Genomic DNA, 21,605 nt, shown 5'->3' on the forward strand with positions numbered 1-21,605 from the left:
TGACTCTATTTTCTATTCATTTCACAACGTATGGTGGTGAAGAAGTGTGACTTTTATGGAAAACACAAAATTGTTTGGGTGACCCCAAACTTTTGAACGGTAGTGTGTGTGTGTATATATATATATATATATATATATATATATATATATATATATATACATACATACCCTGGTAGATCCATGTTGTTTCTTTTAACCCACCCATGGTTTCTCTACAAAAGATGAAGACTGGGGAAATGTAAAACATTGTACAAAAGCTGAAGCTTAAGAACTTCTCTACCCACAATGTTATTCATTCACCTATACACCGTAAAAACTATGGGGGACATCTATCAAGATTGATATATTTGTACATCAGTTCTACATAAAGCCACCCCCTTTTTACCAGCCTGGCGCAGGCATAGAGGGAGCGGTAGATGTGTATCATGATAAATTTGGCACAGGAGGAGACGGCGCTCCCGCCCACCAATCAGGCAAGCTGGGGTTACGGCTGGTATACACCAGGAAGAAGTCAAGAATCTGTGTCTTCTCCCTGGTGTACGCATCAGTGATAAATTTCCCCCAATGTTTTAGAAAGGAGTTAAATAAAAAAAAACTGTTTGTAGAGCATGAACATTAGCAGACTTTGTCACAATGCTGTTGATAATATATTGCAATTTATTTGTTGCAAAGTGTATTTGATTCCCAATAAAACATTTGGGTCACATGTTGTCACAGATGTGCTTGAAGCAGCCAAGTAAACTCCATAGCTGTTACAACTAATTGCTTCCCCATCTCCAACAGATAAATCCCTTTCAGTAATATTCCTTAGATAAGTTACACCATTTAGATACTTGCCCAGAACATCAAGCTCAGCACCTTGTAGGCACATACACATAGGTGGTGGTCAATGTACAGCAGCTGGGACGGCAGGCCAGAATTTTGTTTGCCTATATATTTCTGAATACGCCATTAGTGAAGAATAGCGAAGAGGCTAGTTTGTATTCCTTGTGTATATCTATAGCCAGTTATCAGTTGTCTGCCATCTTGATTCTTGTTTCCACTCTAATAGAATGCTCCTAATACAGCCTACATCTCCGATTCCTGACTGAGGGTAAAAGTTTCATCACACTGACTGGGTCCTACATGTAGCAAGTGATATTCAGTGCCAATGCCCTCATACCTCTTGAACTTTCTGTCTTTCTTCATGTTACACTCACAAACTTAAAAGGGGAGCAGAAGATGGCTAAAGTCTTTTGCTTCCTGGAGCTGAAACTTTTTCTCCTGCCACCCCCTTCCAAGATATGGGGTGCGGGGCTAAGTTGTGATCATTGTGTGTTGGTGAAACACGCCCAAATGGGATGTCCAATAGCTGCACAATGTCTCAGAGATAATCTCAAGAAATGAGCACTAGAGAGCAGAAGGCTTCGGCCGTATAGGGGCTGAATACAAATGCACATTACATGCCACCAAAATCGTTTATTTTTGTTTATCACATAACGCAAATAAAATACATAAAAACTGGTTTCAGAAAGTTACAGATTTGTAATTTGATTCTATTTAAAAATCTCAAGTCTTCCCATACCTATGAGCTGCTGTATGTCCTGCAGAAAGTGGTATTTTCTTTACAGCCTGGCACAGTGCTCTCTGTTGCCACCTCTGTCTGCAGGAACTGTCCAAAGCAATAACAAATCCCCATAGAAAAACTATTTTTCTCAGGACAGTTCTCAGGACAGGCAGAGGTGGCAGCACATAACACTATGTCACAGTGGAAAGAAAACACCCTTACCAGCAGGACATACAGCAGCTGGTAAGTACTGGAAGACTTGAGATTTTTAATAGAAGTAAATTAAAAATCTATATAACTTTCTGATACCCTTTTTTCCCGCCAGATTACCCCTTTAAGTTTGTTTGTGTAATGTAAAAATATGGAAATGTTCAAAGGGTATAAATAGTTTCAAGGCACTTCCCTGACTCTGTAGTGATCACCTGATATTATATCACTACAGGATGCATCTTTAGCCTGCCTCTTACACGTATAAGGCAGGGAAGGTAGTGTCTCCCTACATTTCATTGGACAAACTACAGAATGTGCAAGAGCAGAGACCAGTATTGTGAATCAGGGGAGTTTTAGAACTGCAGATAATCACTATATGGACTTACCTACTATATCAATACTGTCCTGTCCCATTAGATAAATGAGATATTATCTCCAGCAGCACTATATAAATGGAGGAACTTACAAGAAAACAAGTAGGACAGAGCTTTGAGGTTCAAAGGAAGTAAAGCACACAGGATAAACTACTTCCTATTTGCACAGCATTGCATGTAAATTTACTATACTGTTAATGGGGTACTCTGGTGAAAATAGTTATATAACTGTGTAATATGCTTCAATCACCTATCTGCCCCTCTTCCCTATCTTTTCCCCCCTTCAACCCCTCACGAGGAAGTGAAGTAAACTCATTGTTACCTAATGACTGTTGACCCCAGGCTTTTCTGTGGCAGCCATTTTGTGGCAATGACATCATCAAGAGGGAGGCAGGTCTAAGCCCTGTTAGGCCAGCCTCCCTTTGTCAGATGACTCAGGTTGCTCAGCTCTGATTGGCTGAACAATCTGTAAGCCATCTAACAGTTCTACAGAGTTAGACATCACAGGAGACAAAGTGCATCATGGGAAACCCCAAACCAGGAAGTGAAGAAAAAATAAAGACACCAACTGGAGCTTCAGTTCAGTTTTTTATATCAGCGCCGGAGTTGTCCTTTAAGGCTCATGTAAGGATGAAGCTAAGCTGGGATGAAACATGCTATACTGCAGTAATATTGCTGGTCAGCTAGTAACATGTGCAAAACAATTTCCTCAGTGCTTCCTTAACACATAAAATATTACAGTAAAATATATTAAAAAAATAAAATAAATAACATTAGTTGTCAATGAAACTTTAGGGGATGTAGGCTGCAACATAAGGCAAGCTGCCCAACAAGGCCTGAAGTGAAGAGTATCACATGTAAATTGCATTAATTGTAGCGCACGACTTGTACACACTACAACGTATTACTTGAATGGCTGCCATGCCACACATGATAGAACATGAAAGAGGAAAGTAGATAAAAGAAGAAGGTCAACAACTCCTTTGGGTGCTACCTTCATTTTCTTCTCCATTGCTGCTTGCCTCTGCCATTTCAGTCCCATCCAGTTCTGACTCACAGCCTATTTCCAGTGTTTCATCAGCCAGGCAAGTTGATTCTTCTTTCTGATATGATAAGAAGGCAAGAATATAAAATTATTATCAGCATATTACTAGGTTTCCCATATCAAGTTCTCATTCACCGAGTTATCCTGGCCTGGTCAGTAAATTACATAGAAATTTTTTTTTACCTTCTGGCTGTACTGTTTACATATACAGTACCTATCTCTGTTCTACATTTCCATGATGATATGTGCAGTTTCAAGAAGTATTACCTTCACCAGATGACAAAAGAGCTGGAGAATGTAATGTGCTCAGAGCAGGATAATACACTGTATTGTGAAGTGTATAATGCACAGAGCATCACATAAGCAGCACTGCAATTCCTCATTCAGTATTCTAGCACCAAAATATATCTTACTGTAAAAGGGTTTTTATTAAAAAAAAAGCCTAATACAACATACAAAGACCGACAACAAATTTCATGTAAGAAAAAGAGTTAAGAAAAAAGAAAAGCCCACTCCTACTCTACCGCGTCAAGTACAGTAACAATCCATGTAATTGAAATGCAGAATATAAAAAAGTACTTACTTTAAGAGCATAAAGTCCTGATTTCCCTGGGATTTTGAAGAAGGTCCCATCGCCCACACGAGTGTTAGTATGAAGCATGGCATTTAGACAAGCCAACGGAGAAGTACCACTACAATGTGAGATAACAATAACAAGACAGAAAAAAAACATGCATGAAAATGAGTGTAAAAAACACGTGAGCCTGACTACATCTAACAATGCCTCCTCTCCCCTTGGCTTTTTTCTCTTCCTTTTTCTGTTCATGCTTCCCTTCAGAGAAATTCTTCTGAGCCTGAAAGCATCTACATTACAATAAAGGGTCCAACAATCCTAATCAAATGCATCTGCTCCATAAGCTTCAGGGGAAATCTCTGCAAAATAATTATGTTTTTCTAACAAAAAGAAAAAAAAAAAAAAAGAACCGAGAAGAACGGGTAAAAAAAAAAAAAAAGAAGAAGCCCGAATGTTTCAGTAAAAAAAAATGTTCAGTAAATAAAATAGGAAAGGCTGTGGTTTTGAAAAATGTTGCAGCGAATGCTTCCGATGCACATGAATGATCAGATGGAAGAGAAAAAACAGCACGTTCAATGGCAGCTGTGACCCGTAGGATGAAAGACAACAAAGGCTTAGTGAGAAAAGGCCCCGGAAGAATCAAGTGGTTATGTTTCTGGACTCTTGGAGGTGGGAGTCAAAATTAAGTTGCTTTTGCGGAGTAGAGTTTGCAGCTCTAGGCAGGGTCTTGTGTGATGGATGTGCAGGAACGCCAATTACATCAAGTGGAAGGACTTAGGAAAGATAATAGCCACTTTATATGTGAGCAGCAAAGCCCCACCAATGAAACACAGACAAATAACAAGGGTGCAAGCACAATAAATCAAATAACTCCAAAGTGCAAAGAAAACCCCAGGAGCATTATTCATTCCAGCAACTACGAGGAACTAGAGTCTGTTATGTAACCATGCTCACCGAGGCTTAGAATTATCATCCGATTAATCACTTTACACCAAAAAATGTGAGATATGTAAATAGTCCTGAATTAATGTTACACAAATCTACATAATAAAGCAGAAGTGAGAAAATCCTGGGGAGTCTCCTTGACCTTGGCTCTGTCCTTGACTCACAGCTGATTTAGCCTTGAGCCCAAGGCTAATGTAATCCGAGAAAGACCGGTGACTAGGGATGTGATGATTGACAACCACATAAAAAAGCAGGGTACCCCTCAGCAAGAGCTTGTTTAATCATATGTTAGAAAAGAAATCTCTTTATGTCTACAGGAACAAAACTGTATACTATTAAAATTATCAGCACCAGGGCAATTTATTGTCCCTGTCATTAGGAAAAAAAACCTTTTGATGTGTCGCAGAGATATGCTCCAGAACCAGCTTGGAGAAACGCATAGTAATGCTTCTTACTCCATGGCTAACTGTATGAAACAAGCTCCATTGTAAAGGAGAAGTCTGATCCTGGCAAGGATCTGACAGGCAGCAGGGGCATGGGAGAGTGTAACAATGAAGCATTGTTTACCTCTCCCCGTACCCGCTATGCAATATCTGACCAGCCCAGGGACCCCCGCCAGAAGGCATTCCACCCATCCCGGGTGATGGACTGCCCGCTCAGCCAATCAGTGACTCGAGCAGCGTCCCGACCCAGTCAGTGGCTGGCTGAGTGCCCAGTCCATCAGCTGGGTTGTGACTACAGTTGATTCCGATGCCTGAGGAGGCGCGGAGAGAGGTGAGTTAGTAGCCTTTGTTATTTTTGCCCCTGTCATTTAACAAAATGGGCTTCTCATCCCCTTTAAAGTATCACTGTCCTTAGAACTTGCAAAATCTAAATCAACAGGAGAAGTGAAAGAAAGAAAGTTTGTAATTTACATTCATTTTTTTTGTTTTGTTATCATGCTGTGAAACAAAGCTATACTTAACAGAAATCCAGGTGCAGTCTTATGAATTTCCTAGTTATCACAGAAAACGCAGGACTTCCTGTATTTAGGCTGGAAAAAAAAAAAGAGACTAAACGCAGGAAGTCCTGGTCATCTGCAAACAGAGAAAGCAGTCATGTGATTGAAGGACACATTGAGCGGTGACTCTCTGTACTGGCCAGGAGTTCCTGGATTTAGTCTCTTATTTTTCAACCAGCACAAGACCAAAAAGCTGCCTTCGTGAGACTTGACCTACATACAAGTATAGCTTTGTTTAAAAGCATAATAACGGAGAAAAAATATATATTATAATTATAACAATATTAATAAAAAATAAATGTAAATAGCAAACTTGCTTTATATAACAGCCCCTGCTGACTTAGATTTTGAACGTTATAATGACGGTAACACTTTAAGTCTATGGAGCTTGTCTTGCTCAGCAAGTAAAGCACATGAACACAAGCTTCTTCCAGCTAGGCGGCACTGTTAGCTGTCAATTATTGAGACGGATATATAAGAAAAGTATACAGGTGGTATCAGTGTAGTCCTCTTGCTGAAAAATTTATAAAACACAAAAAAAATCACGTAATGAAATATAAATATACATAAAACTATTGAGAAAATGCAAAACAAAAACACTAATGCCAAAAACAAAACTATTCTGACAAATCTGTCAACAAAATACATAACATGTCAGCTTCCTCCACACACTAAGATAGCCGTGCGGAGGTAGATCCCTAATGGATAGTTACAATGAGTTATTAAAAGGAAATCACACAGCACAACATATATTCATGATATCATTCAGAAGAGATTAGTTCTAACACCTATAAGAGCGCCACTTGATGTGGAATTGCATTTTCCTGGAAATCCAGACAGAGACTTGTCTTATTGTATAAGGTTTAATTACAGGTTCTGGCAGGAAAATCCAGGGTCACCGAACCACTAGAGATGCTGCACATATTAGGATTAACTATCAAACAGGATTACTGGGAACCATTTCTATGTCACTTGGTCACAATTAAGCTGTTCCACTTTCATATCCATGTTTTGTTTGCTCCCCTGGGACAGTATAAACCTATAAGCCTTGCTGTCTCTTTCTTTGCTGTGGCATATCTAATGTGTAGAGCAGATCACGTCATCAGAAATGCTGTGATGCCTCTAGAATACACATCTACACCCCCCCCCCACCCTTACAAGATCTACTCTCCATAGACATTAGCACAACCTTAACCCTTTCAGGTCTGGGTCATTTTTTTGTGACGTGGTTTGTAGTTTTTATCAGAAGCATTTTGGGTTTGATGGGACTTTTTAATTACTCTTTATTTAATTTAACCTGGGATGTGATAATCACCAAAAATCTGTAATTCTGACAATTAGATATTTATTTACGCATATGCAATTCACTTTGAAAGTTCAATAACATATTTTGATGACGAAATCAGAAAATCTGAAATAGCTTATGCATCCCAATATACACAGTATTACTCCCTCTCACAGGTAATAGGCCGATGCTCACACGTGTATAAAGCATTATGAACTCACATTAGGGAAAGGTTGGGAAACCTTTCTCCTAATCTGGGCTGCAGGGCACCGTAGCACAAGCACATCACCATGCGTCACCTAGGATGTTACATGGGACTGCAGGGCACACTATAACATCATCTGCACTCAGAACTATTACCGCATGTTATTTATGGTGTACCATATGACTGCAGGTAAAAACTACTGCATTAGCTGCATCAACCTGTAACATCTGTAAATTTATACTGCAGGTAAATTATACTCTACATGGGGCTGCTAAATCTATTATTCTTATGGAACTATCTATTTATATGTGTGTAGAAGGAAGAAGTAAATTCTCATAACATCATTTAGTTGATGTTCTATTTTATCCACTATGTTTCAATCTGTAAACTAACCTGTATTTTCCTTAAAGGACAAGTGCCATGAAAAACTTTTTTCCAGTAATTGAAGCACATTACAAAGTTATATAACTCTGTAATATGCTTCAATCATCTATCTGCCTGCCTTCCCTGTCTTTTCCCCCCTCCACCCCCCACCAGGAAGTGTCCTGACTCACACAGACCTAATGACTGTCGTCACTGTCACCAGGCAGCTTCTTCTTGTGACGATGAGTCATCAGCAGGAGGGCTGCTCTAGGTCCTGTTACACCAGCCTCCCCCTCCCCTCCTTGTCAGGTGACTCTGCTTGCTCAGCTTATCTTCTCTAGTCACATGACTCCTTCACTGAGTCCATGGCAGCAGGAGAGAGGGTATGAGGGGAGGGGGGAGCTGCCTATGTGCCGGAGTCAGTCTGAGGGAAGATAAGCAAGTGAGATGTGACAAGTGATGGCTTGCAGTTGTTCAGCCAATGGGAGCTGAGCAAGCCTGTCACCTGACAAGGCAGGGGAGGGGGCTGCTGTAACAGGAGAAGGAGCTGAGAGAAGAGCTTGGTGACGGTGACGACAGTAATTAGGTCTGTGTGAGTCAGGACACTTCCTGGTGGGGGGTGGAGGGGGGAAAAGACAGGGAAGGGAGGCAGATAGGTGATTGAAACATATTACAGAGTTATATAACTTTGTAATGTGCTGCAATTACTGGGAAAAAGTTTTTCATGGCAATTGTCCTATAAGTGCAAAAAAACTTGACAAAATGATGAACGTGATGAAATAAAATGTATTTCAGGGGGGAAAAAAAAAGATCACAGCAATAATACTTCCTTAATGCAGAGTTGTCAACAGAGCCCATACAGCAGTATAATGAGGCTGGTTGACTCCTCACGGAACACGGATGTGGAGTGCCTGTAACGGACTTGTCCCCTGCCCAGGCAGCATCTGTAATTAGATGCTGGAAGTGGGGAACTATACAGATATGTGCGGCGCTGTAAGGACAGCGCTGTGTGGCTGCTTCATTACAACGCGGCGCATATCTGCGTAGTTCCCCCGCTCTCAGCATCTAATTACAGATGCAGCCCAGGCGGGGGAGAGTCCGTTACAGGCACTCCACGTCCGTGTTCCGTGAGGAACACGAAACGTGGGAATGCAGCCTTAAAGTGGCGATTTTAAGAAACTTTGTAATTGGGTTTCTTAGCCGAAAAAATGTATTTTTATCATGAAAAAGCAGTTTGAAGCTCTCCCCCTGTCTTCATGATTGTCTATGGAGAGGGGAGGAGTGGAGGGATATGAGGCATCAAAACAGGACAACAAAGAGTTAATTTACAGCTACATCACAGGGCTATCTCCTCTGAGGTCAGCACTGACCTCTCTGACCTCTGGATACCGGCTTTCACACAGCTCCCACTGTATAATCCTTTGTTCTCTGCTCTCCGCTGGTGACTAATCTCCCTCCTCCCCCCTCCCCTCTCCTTAGAACAGAAAGGATCCGACTGATGTAAAACAGTCGAAATTTCCTGATAATGAGCAGTGGATGAGAGAGAGGAGGAGGGGAGGACCTGGGAAAGGCCTTTTCTAAATGCAGATAATGGCATATTTGCCTAATAAACCCAATTACAAAGTTTCTTAAAATCGCCTGGACTATTGATTTCTGCAAAAAAAAAAAAAAAAAAATTATAAAAATAAAAATATAAATAATAAAAATTATATAAAAAAAAAAACACACGACAATGACACTTTAAGTAATGGTTGTACTTTAGATTATATGGTAAAAAGGATTTGTAATTTCAGGAAAGTGCCTCTCTTTCTTCACTTACCAGGCTCCTCGTCTCCTTCACTCTCAGTACATTGGTAAAACTCGTTCGCCAAAGATGAAAAAATGAAGCTGCCTATAGATATCGTACTGTACTTCTAGTACATTTGTCTTAGGTCTTGGGAAAGCTTGCTGGTGCACATGTCAACTATATCCATAAGCCCTTCTTCCAAATAATAAACCACTAGTATACTATTGCTCCGAGTATTTTTACCTATTCTCACTGAGGAAAACAGCTAATAATAGCTAAAAGAGAGGACAAACCCTCCAGTAAATAGTGACTAAACCCATAATAAATACTAGAACCACAAACATAACCACTTTCTTACCAGTCAGATGACTGCAGAGAGTGGACAATAACCACAAGGGTAGATAAGAGGGGTATTCCCCTGGTCCACAAGACATAACTGGTATTCTGATTCGCTGGATAGTACTGGAGAATTATTCATAGTATATATGAGTGGTGGATACCGCCTACACAATCAAAGCTGGAGGAAAAAGGTATATATAACCGGGGTATTTGTGGTTGCCGTTCCCTATTACAGTTCAGTGACTCCGCTGTACGCGTGCTTGGCACCATACATGTAGATAACCGGAGTGTGTTTTAGAGTTATTCCATGGACAGTAATTTGTGGCACTTTGCATATGTCCCCTGAGGATTTCCCTAATGGGAATGAAACACGTTGGGATTTAAAAGTTTTCTATCTAGCAGCCACCGGTGCTTTAGGGTATTACAGGGTCTCAATGAGGGCAAGAGTGGTGGGAGCTCTGTCTGGAGGGCTAGCTGGCAATACAGTGCAGGGCTGTAAAAGGTTACAACAGCCACATACACTCACCGGCCACTTTATTAGGTACACCTGTCCAACTGCACGTTACCACTCAATTTCTAATCAGCCAATCACATGGCAGCAACTCAGTGCATTTATGCATGTAGACATGGTCAAGACAATCTCCTGCAGTTCAAACCGAGCATCAGTATGGGGAAGAAAGGTGATTTGAGTGCCTTTGAACGTGGCATGGTTGTTGGTGCCAGAAGGGCTGGTCTGAGTATTTCAAAAACTGCTGATCTACTGGGATTTTCACGTACAACCATCTCTAGGGTTTACAGAGAATGGTCCGAAAAAGAAAAAACATCCAGTGAGCGGCAGTTCTGTGGGCGGAAATGCCTTGTTGATGCCAGAGGTCAGAGGAGAATGGGCAGACTGGTTCGAGCTGATAGAAAGGCAACAGTGACTCAAATAGTCAACCGTTACAACCAAGGTAGGCAGAAGAGCATCTCTGAACGCACAGTACGTCGAACTTTGAGGCAGATGGGCTACAGCAGCAGAAGACCACACCGGGTGCCACTCCTTTCAGCTAAGAACAGGAAACTGAGGCTACAATTTGCACAAGCTCATCGAAATTGGACAGTAGAAGATTGGAAAAACGTTGCCTGGTCTGATGAGTCTCGATTTCTGCTTGAACATGACAATGAGTTCACTGTACTCAAATGGCCTCCACAGTCACCAGATCTCAATCCAAAAGAGCATCTTTGGGATGTGGTGGAACGGGAGATTCGCATCATGGATGTGCAGCCGACAAATCTGCGGCAACTGTGTGATGCCATCATGTCAATATGGACCAAAATCTCTGAGGAATGCTTCCAGCACCTTGTTGAATCTATGCCACGAAGAATTGAGGCAGTTCTGAAGGCAAAAGGGGGTCCAACCCCTTACTAGCATGGTGTACCTAATAAAGTGGCCGGTGAGTGTATATCCCGGTTGTATATACTTTTTTACCTCCAGCTTTGACTATATAAACAGTATCCACCAATCATATACACAATGGACAATTTTCCTGAACTATCTAGCAAATCAGAATATCAGCAATGTCTTGTGGATCAGGAGAGCATTGCTTCATCTACTCCCCAGGTTTGTCGTCCACTCAGTCCGGTAAGAAAGTGGTTCTTTTTGTGGTTCTAGTATTTATTATAGATTTATTCACCGTTTACTGGAGGGTTTGTTCTCTATTTTAGGGTATGTCCACACTGCGGAATTCTCATGGAGAACTCCCCACAGATTCTGCTGTTTGTCCCTGAGCACTTCCCACTTCACTCTCTGCCCGTCCCATAGACTCCATTCTACGGTTAGGCAGATTCCACTGTCCACCTAAAGAATGTACAGGTTCATTCTTCGGGCAGGCGATAAAATCCGCCTGACCATAAAATGGAGTCAATGGGATCGGCGGAAACTCAAGTGGAATACAGGCGTCAAGCGTCAAGCGGTGGAATCTGCGGGAGTTTAGCCAAAGATACAGCAAGAGGATGGGAGACCTGGATCACAAGAAGCGTAAGTATACACTGCTGCTTCTTTAAACGCAAAGCACAGATATATACCTATCTGTGCTGTCCGTTTTTTTTTATCGTTATCGGCCACACATAACCCTGTTTACACTGGGTGATGTGTGGCCAGCAACAATTTTTTTTTATATTAAAAAAAGATTTTAATAAAGTAACCATGTTAAATGACAAAACAAAAAAAGGAAAAAAATCTACACACACATTAAAGTCAAGAGACTCGAGGACAATTTTGTGTAGCACAAGAAATAAGAAATAAATGGCACAAGTTAGTTCCCAAATAAAGGATAATGTGACTAATGTAACTTCATAATCAACCTAAGTACTCACCACTATTCTTCAAACCTCTTAAACATTTATTTTTTTGTGACAACAGACACCAACATTGGGCACAGCTTGATGAGCCTAATTAAGTATATGGGAGCGAGTCCATGACCAGTACAGGTCACTTGTACAACACCCTGAAAACAGAGTATAAGGGATTGCCCGAGTGTGAATCGCTATTAGCAAAGAAGACGCTATCTAGCACTGCCCAAACTAGATTTTGGCAAGCGGCAAGAGCTCTCAATCGATATTGAATTGTTACTATATTTTTCACCGAGCACAGTGGTAATATTGGCCAAAAGTACAGATGAACTATAAACTGGTTAACTACCTGACAAGCAGCTTAAAGTGCATGTCACCAAGATACTGTTGCCCTAACTAGCAAGCCTGCCTCCCCAACCCTAATAGGCTATATACAACTGGCACATCCCCTGTAAAAGCAAAGCTGTATCTCGATAAACCAATAACAAAAAGGGATAAATAGAATACCAACAAGAAACCATGCACTGGTGATTAAAAAATAAGAACAATTAATGTGGAATCAAAAAAATAAATAAAAATGTTCAAGAGATTAATAAAACCAAACCCCATAGGCATGTTTCTCCAGCGTAGAGTACCTTCCTCACAGAAGCCAACGTACACTGGCAACATGTTTAGCGTCTATGGCCACATTTAATCTCTGCCGAGACAATTTACCAAGATTACACTTGCAAAGTGGGGGGGGGGGATTTACTGAGCTTTAGTGTGTGTTTTTTGGCACATTTTAAATTATTTCTTTTCCGTTTTTGGATTTTAGACACACTTATCGAATACATGAGTTTATTTGCAACTTTTTGCCATGCTTATCATTTTTAGTTTTTTGACCTGAAAAAGGGGCTTGGGTTTAAGAGTTGGCAATTGCTTTAGACACAATTATTATATGCGTGACAAGATGATACATTTTGTGCAGTTGAAATTCGCATAAGGAAGGAAGTACAAACATGATAAAAAGCGGCAAAGATACAACTGGTGGTAAATTCTACCATTTCCTACCATTTAGTAAGATCCTCACATAATAGGGAGAATCATATAATGAATGATTTCTACTGTGTGAAGCCCATCACACAAAGCAAGGCATTTGGGCAATGAACGGTACAATGTATCGCATTAATATTTAATTGAATATTTTTAAATGTTTCCATGGCAACATATTTTAGAAGCTGGAAAAAAAAAACATCCACTTAGTTTAGCCTATTTTCCTGCAGTGTTGATCCAGAGGAAGGCAAAAAAGGTTGAAGCATTTTTATTTTATAGAAAATCAACGGAATCAGAATAAACCCCTGTATCAATAACTTCCCTCCTATCTACAACAACAAAATTCCACCACAAAAGAAATACAAGACCAATAAAAAGACACTGCATGTGCAAAAAGATATGTATGCTATATAGTTTATTTTAAAGATATAGCCCGGGCTAGCCACAACCAATAGCGGGAGCTAAGGTGCCAATTCCCCCTCCTCCATCGTGGGATCACGCTAGACGTTCTGTACTGCACTTCATGTCATTTGCTTGTCTGTACAATAGCAAACATGTCATGACACAGATCTAAATTATAGTAATGAAAATCTATAGAACACTTACTTTCTGGAAAGATGCAAATGGTCCGACGGGTGCATTAAAAAGAAAAGAGAAAAAAATAGGATTTATTATTTTATCAAATAAATTATTTTCTAGTAATGAAAGCATTTAAAGCGTGTGTGTGTGTGTGTGTATATATATATGTGTGTGTGTGTGTGTGTGTAAAATGTTAGTCAACTGTGTACCACAGCATGTAACCTACACAAATGGACAATGTACTGTAATATTTCATGGCAACATTTACATTTTGCAATATTCAATATACGGACAAGTGTAGGGACACCCCCACTCATCATTGAATTCAGCTGTTTCATTTAGTCCCATTACTAAAGGTGTAAAAAATCCAGCCCCTGGCTATTACAGAGATTATATATATGGCTTTCTAAAGAGCTTACTGATACCAGTGTGGTACAATAATAGGATGTCTGTAAAAAAGAGTGTTCATGAAATTTTCTTCCCTCCTACAACTTCCAAGATCAACTGAGTAATGTTGTTGAAAAGTGAAAACATTCAGAAACCACAAAGACCCATGAAGTGGAGAACACGTAAAGTGGTGAGGCACATCCTGCATAAAAGTTTACAATACCCAGCTGTTCAAAACTTTACCTGGCATCTAAAATGTGCCCTGTCAGGAGCTTTATGGCGTGGGTTTTCACGGCTGAGCAGCTGCATGCAAACCTTACATCACCAAGCATAATCTCATGCCTCAATTGGTGGAAAGCATGCTGCCAGCTAGACTTTGTAACAGTCGGCATGTTCTGTGGAGTGGCGAATCATACTTCTTTTTTTTTGCCACTCTGATGGATGAGTCTGGGTTTGGTGAATACCAGGAGATACCAGTCTGCATTGTCCCAACTGTAAAGGGTTAATGCTTTAGGGTTGTTTGTCAGGGGCTGACCAATATCCCTTTATTCAGTAATGCTTAATGCTTCATTTGAAATAAATGACTTGTTTTGCTTTGTGGGAACAGTTTGGATTTGGCCCTTTCATGTATCACTATGGCTCTGCTCAATGCACAAAGCAAGGTTTATAAAGATATGCTTGGCCGAGTTTGGTGAAAGGGGGAATCAAATCCACATTACATCCAATGATTTACAATCAGACGTACTAAAAGCTCCTATCGGTGGACTGTGTATACTTTTAGCCCATATAGTGTACCTGCCTGCCTCCAGCACAAGCTAATAGTAGGTATAAAGGGCACTCCCTGACGCCTCTCTGGGACATCCCACAGCTAGGAACAGCTTTTCAAACGGAACATTTTATTCAGTGATAATCTGTGCACAAGGTAACATCAGAGGGGACCACAGTCTGTGAGGTGCCTGAGGATCCATCATTGATTTAGATGTCCTATATAGGATTATTATAATAGCAGTAGTTCCCAGTACTCTGAAAACACTATGTAAGTGAAGCCACTTCCTGTCAAAGTCTTTACCGTGTATTACTGACAGTGGGATTCGGATTGTAGGATTTAATGACTGTAAAAGTAGCTAATTAAAGTCTGCTGGTCCTGGTGCAGTCTCACAACCATAGCTCATAGCAGATCAGGAGTTGTATTAAAATTTATAGATACAGAAAGGAAGTCCCTGCACAGCAGGAGTTTAAAGCAGATTATCCATCATTACCAATATGCTACTAATTTTACTGACATTTGCATTATCCCCAGTGGATCGCCGCTGCCGATTCTAGTATTTGTAAACTAACTTGTAAATTGTTTAAACACGTCGTCGGAGAAATATGTAGAGGGCAGGCCTGAGGGACAATGCACAGCACAGTTTGTCAAGAAAACATAAATGTTATCATACATATTCCTACAAGGCAAAAAAGAAGACTGTGGGCTGCCAGAATTATTAGATACAATGATGTTTTAACCCCATCCTTCACTGTGACACATGTTGTATATACATTATTTGATGCACAATGCTATACATTTACATTAAAGTGGTCAAGCGGGCCTGACAACTATGAGGGGGTGGTAGTGACCAATCAACCTAACAGAAGGATCAGTGTGGCTGTGTAACTATAGCAGGTGTCCATATTCAGTAGCATTGTATGGTCAGCTCTTCTGTCATATAGCACCAAAACCTCTGTAACCACACGGTGACAATATAGTGACTGATTTGTTGCATAACAAAGAGCCTTGTCTTCTGGTAAGCTACATAGCTGATAATATAATCAGCAAAAGTTAAATTATATAATTAGCCTAAGTGAATTGATATAAAGTTGATATTAAAGTCTCTCCTTGCATGAGCCCACAAAGGACTGGGACTTCCTGTGTATCGGCATGGACCACAGTTTGCCCATATGTATAATGTTGTTTTAAACTAAGAAAACATAAATAAATAAAGCAAGTATATTGCTAATCTGCTTGCAAACAACAACCCCTGTTGATTTCTTAAAAAAAAAAAAAATTGCAATAGGTACGCTTTAGGTAAGAGTCAAGTCAAGTCAAGTCTAAGCAACTGGACATCTATGGGCCCCAATTATTGTGTGTTTACACAGACAGATTTATCTGACAATTTTTTTTAAGCCAAAGCCAGGAATGGATTAGAAAAGAGGAGAAATCTCAGCGTTTCCTTTATGATCTGTTCTCTGTTTATAGTCTGTTTCTGGTTTTGGCTTCAAAAATCTGTCAGATAAATCTGTCTGTGTAAACGCACCATTACACAGAGCACTAATCGTCACGATTCGACCGATTATCACTCCATGTAATAGAGACAACAATCAGCTGATGACAACGATCCTTGGTTTAGGTTTGGACCTAAAATCGTTGGGCGCGGCTGACGATTCCCCAAACACCTGCTGACACCTTACCTCTCCCTGCTCCCGGTTTTCTCTCCTGTGCTCTGCAGCTTGCCGGTCCCAGTGGCTGCAGTGCCTGAGTCCCAGCCATTAATTGATTGATGCTGCTTCTGCTGGTACTGGGAAGCTGCGGAGCACAGGAGAGAAGAACGGGAGCGGGGAGAGGTAAGGTGTCAGATGTTTGGGCAAGGGCTGCATGGACATTTCCAACTATGTCCATGCAGCCCTTACTGCCCGATTGTTGGGCCATCTAATAGGTCCAGTAAGCGAGCGCCGATCTAGCAGATCAGCGCTTGTTTACTAAAATAATCACGGCCTGTGTAATAGTACGCTATGGCATATTGTAGGGATTCTCTTTCATTGGAATGGTCAGTGGGATTAGTACTTTTTTCCTAACGTAATATAAGAAAAAGGAAAATAAGGAAAAAATATAACCATAAATAAACCTAATAATGTTCCAGTCAAGGTATGCTAGGAGATGTAGCTTTGCAACAGTGTACAGTAAAAAGCAGAAGGTTGCTGGGGTAAAATATAAGCTGAAAAGGGATTCTTTAACAAATAACCTTTTTTAGTACATAAGAAAGGATCCTCATGGATGCGGCAGTGTTCCTCGTGGTGTGGCTTGCTCATGTGTTATTGTTTAGTCATGCTCATTGTCCAGCTACCATTAATAACACAATATGCTAATTTCCTGTGAGCGTGTAACATGAGCCGACAAGAATAAGCACCATGTGCAGTTGTACAGACATTTTCCTCATGTTCAGCACAGCACAGCGCCCTGATGTCCATGGCAGCCACCCAACTTTTTGGTTCTGATAATATTCAGCTCACTGCGGCGTCACAACATACACTTAACCCACTTAATAGGAAATACACAATGAACGCACCTGGTTTCTTTTAACCCTTCTTTCTGGATGACTTCCAAAATTTGTTTTGCGGTCATCGGTGAATTGGGATGTTTTTCTAAAGCCTGGAAACAAAACAAAGAAAGATTTTGTGTCATTGTAAATTACGAAACATTTTTCTTCCTAAAATAATAGAAAATTTAAGTCTAACCTTAAAGGGATATGGTCATTTGCAGTAACTTTTGGCAAGTCTTTAAAAATGTCAAAAAGATTACTGATCAGACAGGGTCTCACTCCTGAGACCCAATGCAAATTCAGACCCGGGGGAGTGCACGGATTACTTGCTCATCCTATAGATTGTAATTAAAAGGCGTTACAATTGATTGTCAGCCAAGGAAAGGTGAGTGATATCTCAGGGTAGCAGCGGGTCTCAAGCGTCACTCCTGGGGAAGCCATGGTGGTGGAGGAACGCGTTGGTTTTTTGTCCCACCTAACTCTACTATTTTTTATCTCTCTGCCGATGCCTTAATGCTAGGTAGGATCCATCTAGTGCAATAGGGTCTGGGGTCAGTATGAGGTATCCTTTACTGGATGCAAGCAGGATGCAGTTTGCCATGTTTTAAATGTTTTTATGTTGTTGATGGTCGGTATGGAGGCTTATCTCCTGTTTACTGCTCCTTTTAGATTTCTTGTATAGGTTGATTCTCAATAAAGATCATTGTATTTTTGATGTGCAACCTGTTGTATGCATATGCTTTCTTTCTGGTAGATTTTAATATATAATGAGCATAGGTTAGCACTCTATTCTATTTGTGCGGTGCCCACTTTATTGCTGGTTGAACAGCTACGTGAGAAATAATAATAATGTAACCTTGAGAGAATGCCACATATAACCCAGATGAGAGGAGTCAACCTCAAGCACGTTTGGATTCGTATCAGTGGCAGAATAAGTTGGATACATCAAATGTCTTCAGCCACCAGCAGCCAAATGCTGCACTCTCAAGTTTGTATGAACCCAAACTTGCTTGAGGTTTCCTTATCTCTAATTCTTACTCATTTTAGCTAAACCACCCAAAAGGCATGTAGTTTCCAATATTCCAATAGTTTCTCTGGTGTTTCCACTATACTGGTACCTCAGAGCAGGGCTGTGGAGTCGGAGTCAGTAAAAAAATGTACCAACTCCGACTCCAGCTTAAAAAAAATCTTTTAAAAATGTAGAATTAAGTTTTGATATGAATTTTATAAGTTTTGCTCATTAATATATTTTATGAGCAACATTCTTATAGGTCCCTGGCCCTGTTCGATAGGGATGGTCAGGGAAAAGTTGTTAGCCACTATTTTGCAGTTTGTTTCTGAGTCCATTGTGTGGGGGGAGAGCTGTGTTGTTCTCTTCCTGGATGATTGTATATGAGCAGCAGTGTAACATGGAGATATCCTGTGTAATATAGAGAAGGAGAAGACATAAGTTAGTGTAGCAGTAACCTCTGTCCTCAGTGTGGTGTTTTCTCTCTGGGAGAAGATTGTGTGTTTTTCTTCAGTGTGCTATGGCTGCAGCAGGCTGTGTGTGTGTGTGTGTGTGTGTGTGTGCGCTATGGCTGCAGCAGGCTGTGTGTGTGTGTGTGTGTGTGTGTGTGCTATGGCTGCAGCTGTGTGTGTGTGTGTGTGTGTGTGTGTGTATGCGTACTATGGCTGTAGCTGTTTGTGTTTTTCTTCAGTGTTCTATGGCTGCAGCAGGATGTGTGTGTGTGCTATGGCTGCAGCAGGCTGTGTGTGTGTGTGTTTGCTATGGCTGCAGCAGGCTGTGTGTGTGTGTGTGTGTGTGTGTGTGCGCACTCGTGCTATGGCTGCAGCAGGCTGTGTGTGTATGCTATGGCTGTAGCAGGCTGTGTGTGTGCTATTACGTGCCCCCACAGAGACCCTCAACATCATTATGTGTGACCCCTCTATATCACTATTGCTGACCCCTTTGTATCACAGTTATCTGGCATTGTTAGCAGAGTTTCTTTGTGTATGGTGAATATTTAGTTAGAAATATAGAAGACTTTCAGCAGGAAAAGACCACCTTCTCCATCTAGTCTAGTTCTGAGTTGTTCAGGACATGGAGGCTGGAGACTGGCAACATTCGCTACACATACAGGGGAATCTGCTTTATATACAGTATTCTTTTTTTTCACTCAGAAGTTGCACCAGGATCATGTAGGACATTAGGGAGAAGCTGCTGAGCCAGTGTGATAATAACTCCCCAGGTATATGACTGGCCATTTATGAAGGAGCAGGAGTTGGGAGTCGGAGTCGATCCTGATAAACTTCAGGAGGCGGAGTCGGATTCGGAGCTGCAGCTTACCGACTCCACAGCCCTGCCTCAGAGGCTCAGCAAAATCAAAAAGGCATCCAAAAACAATCCAGCAAAATCTGCACTCCAGAAGCCATTTAACTTCTAATTCTTACAGTTTTAGAATAGCTTCAGCCCTGGTTGTAAGTCGCAGAGTACGGAGGGCAGTAATAAAACCTAAAGTTGCTACTGCTGTGCCTTTTTACAGTTTTATACAACCCAGATAATAAAAATGTCTTGAAGCCTAATAACAATACTTGTCTGTAATCGAGCAGTGTTAATGTCTGCTTTGCCCTCCAGTACTTAACATTTGGTATTATTTGCCGACTTCAAAAGGACCTATATGGTCGGAAGATGTTGTATGTAATCAATAGATCTCAGGTTTCAGGAGTCCTTGAAGAAGCGGTCTGATCTAGACAACCCATGGTTTTACAATGTGTTTTTTCATCCGCATTGTAATTGCAAGTGAAAGAAGGTTTTCATATATTTTACCTGCTATAGGCAGGCCAACTGTGAATTACGGTAAATCTCATGCAGTTCTTCCACACTGAATGCAAACAGTTTTTGACGGCATGTGAGAATACATCCTATGGGTGCATTCGCAGATTTCACTGTAAAAATCCACTGCCATACCTGGTACAACTACATTTTATGGCCCTGCATTCTCATAGTGGATTTTCATTCCGCTGTGAAAATGTAGTGACAGCCCAAAAAAATGTAAAGCAACTCTGTACCCACAATGTGACCCCCAAACCGCTTGTACCTTTAGATAGCTGCTTTTAATCCAAGATCTGTCCTGGAGTCAATTCGGCAGGTGATGCAGTTATAGTCCTAAAAAACAACTTTTAAACTTGCAGCTCTGTATCAAATTGGCATGGCCTAGAGCAGTGCTTCTCAATTCCAGTCCTTAGGCCTCACCAACAGGTCATGTTTTGAGGATTTCCTTAGTATTTTACAGGTGATATAATTATACTCATCAGGTATTATCACAGGTGTTCTTTGTATGGGATATCCTCAAAACATGACCTGTTGGTGAGGCCTGAGGGCTGGAATTGAGAAGCACTGGCCTAGAGTACCCATGCCCTAGGACAGCGACATCCCTCCATCCCTCCTCCCCGCCCTCTTCACCATTAGGAAATCCCCTAGAAAAATGTCTCCTATTCATCACCTGTCATTACACTGCACATGAGCTGATTGTTAAGGCTCATGTGCAGTGTTGAGACAGGTGATGAACATGAAATATCCTGCCCAGTGGCATTCCTAATGGTGTGGAAGACAGGAAGGAGGGACGGAGAGGTGGTGAAGGCCTAGGGCACAGATACTCTAGGCCACACCAATTTGATACAGGGCTGCAAGTTTAATTTTTTTTTTTTTTTAGGACAATAACTGCATCACCTGCCGAATGGACCCCAGGACAGATCTTGAATTAAAAGCAGCTATCTGAAGGTAGAAGCGGTTTGAGGGGGTCAGATTGTGGGTACAGAGTCGCTTTAATTAGCTGCGGTGCTGGTAAAAATAATAAATGGCAAATACTTACCTGCCTGTGCTCTCTCAGTGCGCTTCTTCAGTCTCCTGGCTCGCTGATGGCCTGCTCAGCCAATCACTTGCAGCAGTAGGACAGCGCACTGATTGGCTGAGCGGGCTGTCCGTGAGCTGGAACTAAGAGGCTGAAGCAGAACTGCACAGAGGGAGCTTGAGCAGGTAAGTATTTGACATTTATTATTTTTACTGGCAGCTTATTACTAAAATATGGCTGTTACTACATTTTTACAGCAGAATGAAAATCCGGTGCAAGATGCAGGGCCATAAACTGTAATTGCACTGGATTTCACTGTGAAACTCACAGCGTTAAATTATTTGCGAATGTGTTACAGGTGAACGCACCCTTAGGGTATGTCAACACTAAGGAATAAGCAAGGAACTTTCTAGTGGAGGCCGCACGGTGGACTGTGCTTGAAGTTCCGCCTGTACCATTGACTTGGTAAATTTCT

General features: G+C 41.1%; 1 protein-coding gene across 2 annotated transcripts in view; it reads right to left on the reverse strand.

Annotated features, from left to right (window-relative positions):
* The window catches only part of ASXL3 (ASXL transcriptional regulator 3), a 115,496-nt gene that overhangs the window by 59,834 nt on the left and 34,057 nt on the right, over positions 1-21,605 (reverse strand). The window contains exons 2-5 of one of the 2 annotated variants that reach the window (XM_069957646.1): positions 17,325-17,407; positions 15,905-15,907; positions 3,759-3,867; positions 3,125-3,233 (exon numbers count right to left, since the gene is read on the reverse strand). In XM_069957646.1, the coding sequence (XP_069813747.1) occupies positions 3,125-3,233; positions 3,759-3,867; positions 15,905-15,907; positions 17,325-17,407 (304 nt within the window). Of the gene's footprint in view, positions 1-3,124; positions 3,234-3,758; positions 3,868-15,904; positions 15,908-17,324; positions 17,408-21,605 lie in introns of those variants that run through there. The other variant, XM_069957644.1, reaches the window with a different exon arrangement.

The sequence above is a fragment of the Dendropsophus ebraccatus genome, chromosome 2 (assembly GCF_027789765.1).
Source record: "Dendropsophus ebraccatus isolate aDenEbr1 chromosome 2, aDenEbr1.pat, whole genome shotgun sequence".
Taxonomy (NCBI): Eukaryota; Metazoa; Chordata; class Amphibia; order Anura; family Hylidae; genus Dendropsophus; species Dendropsophus ebraccatus.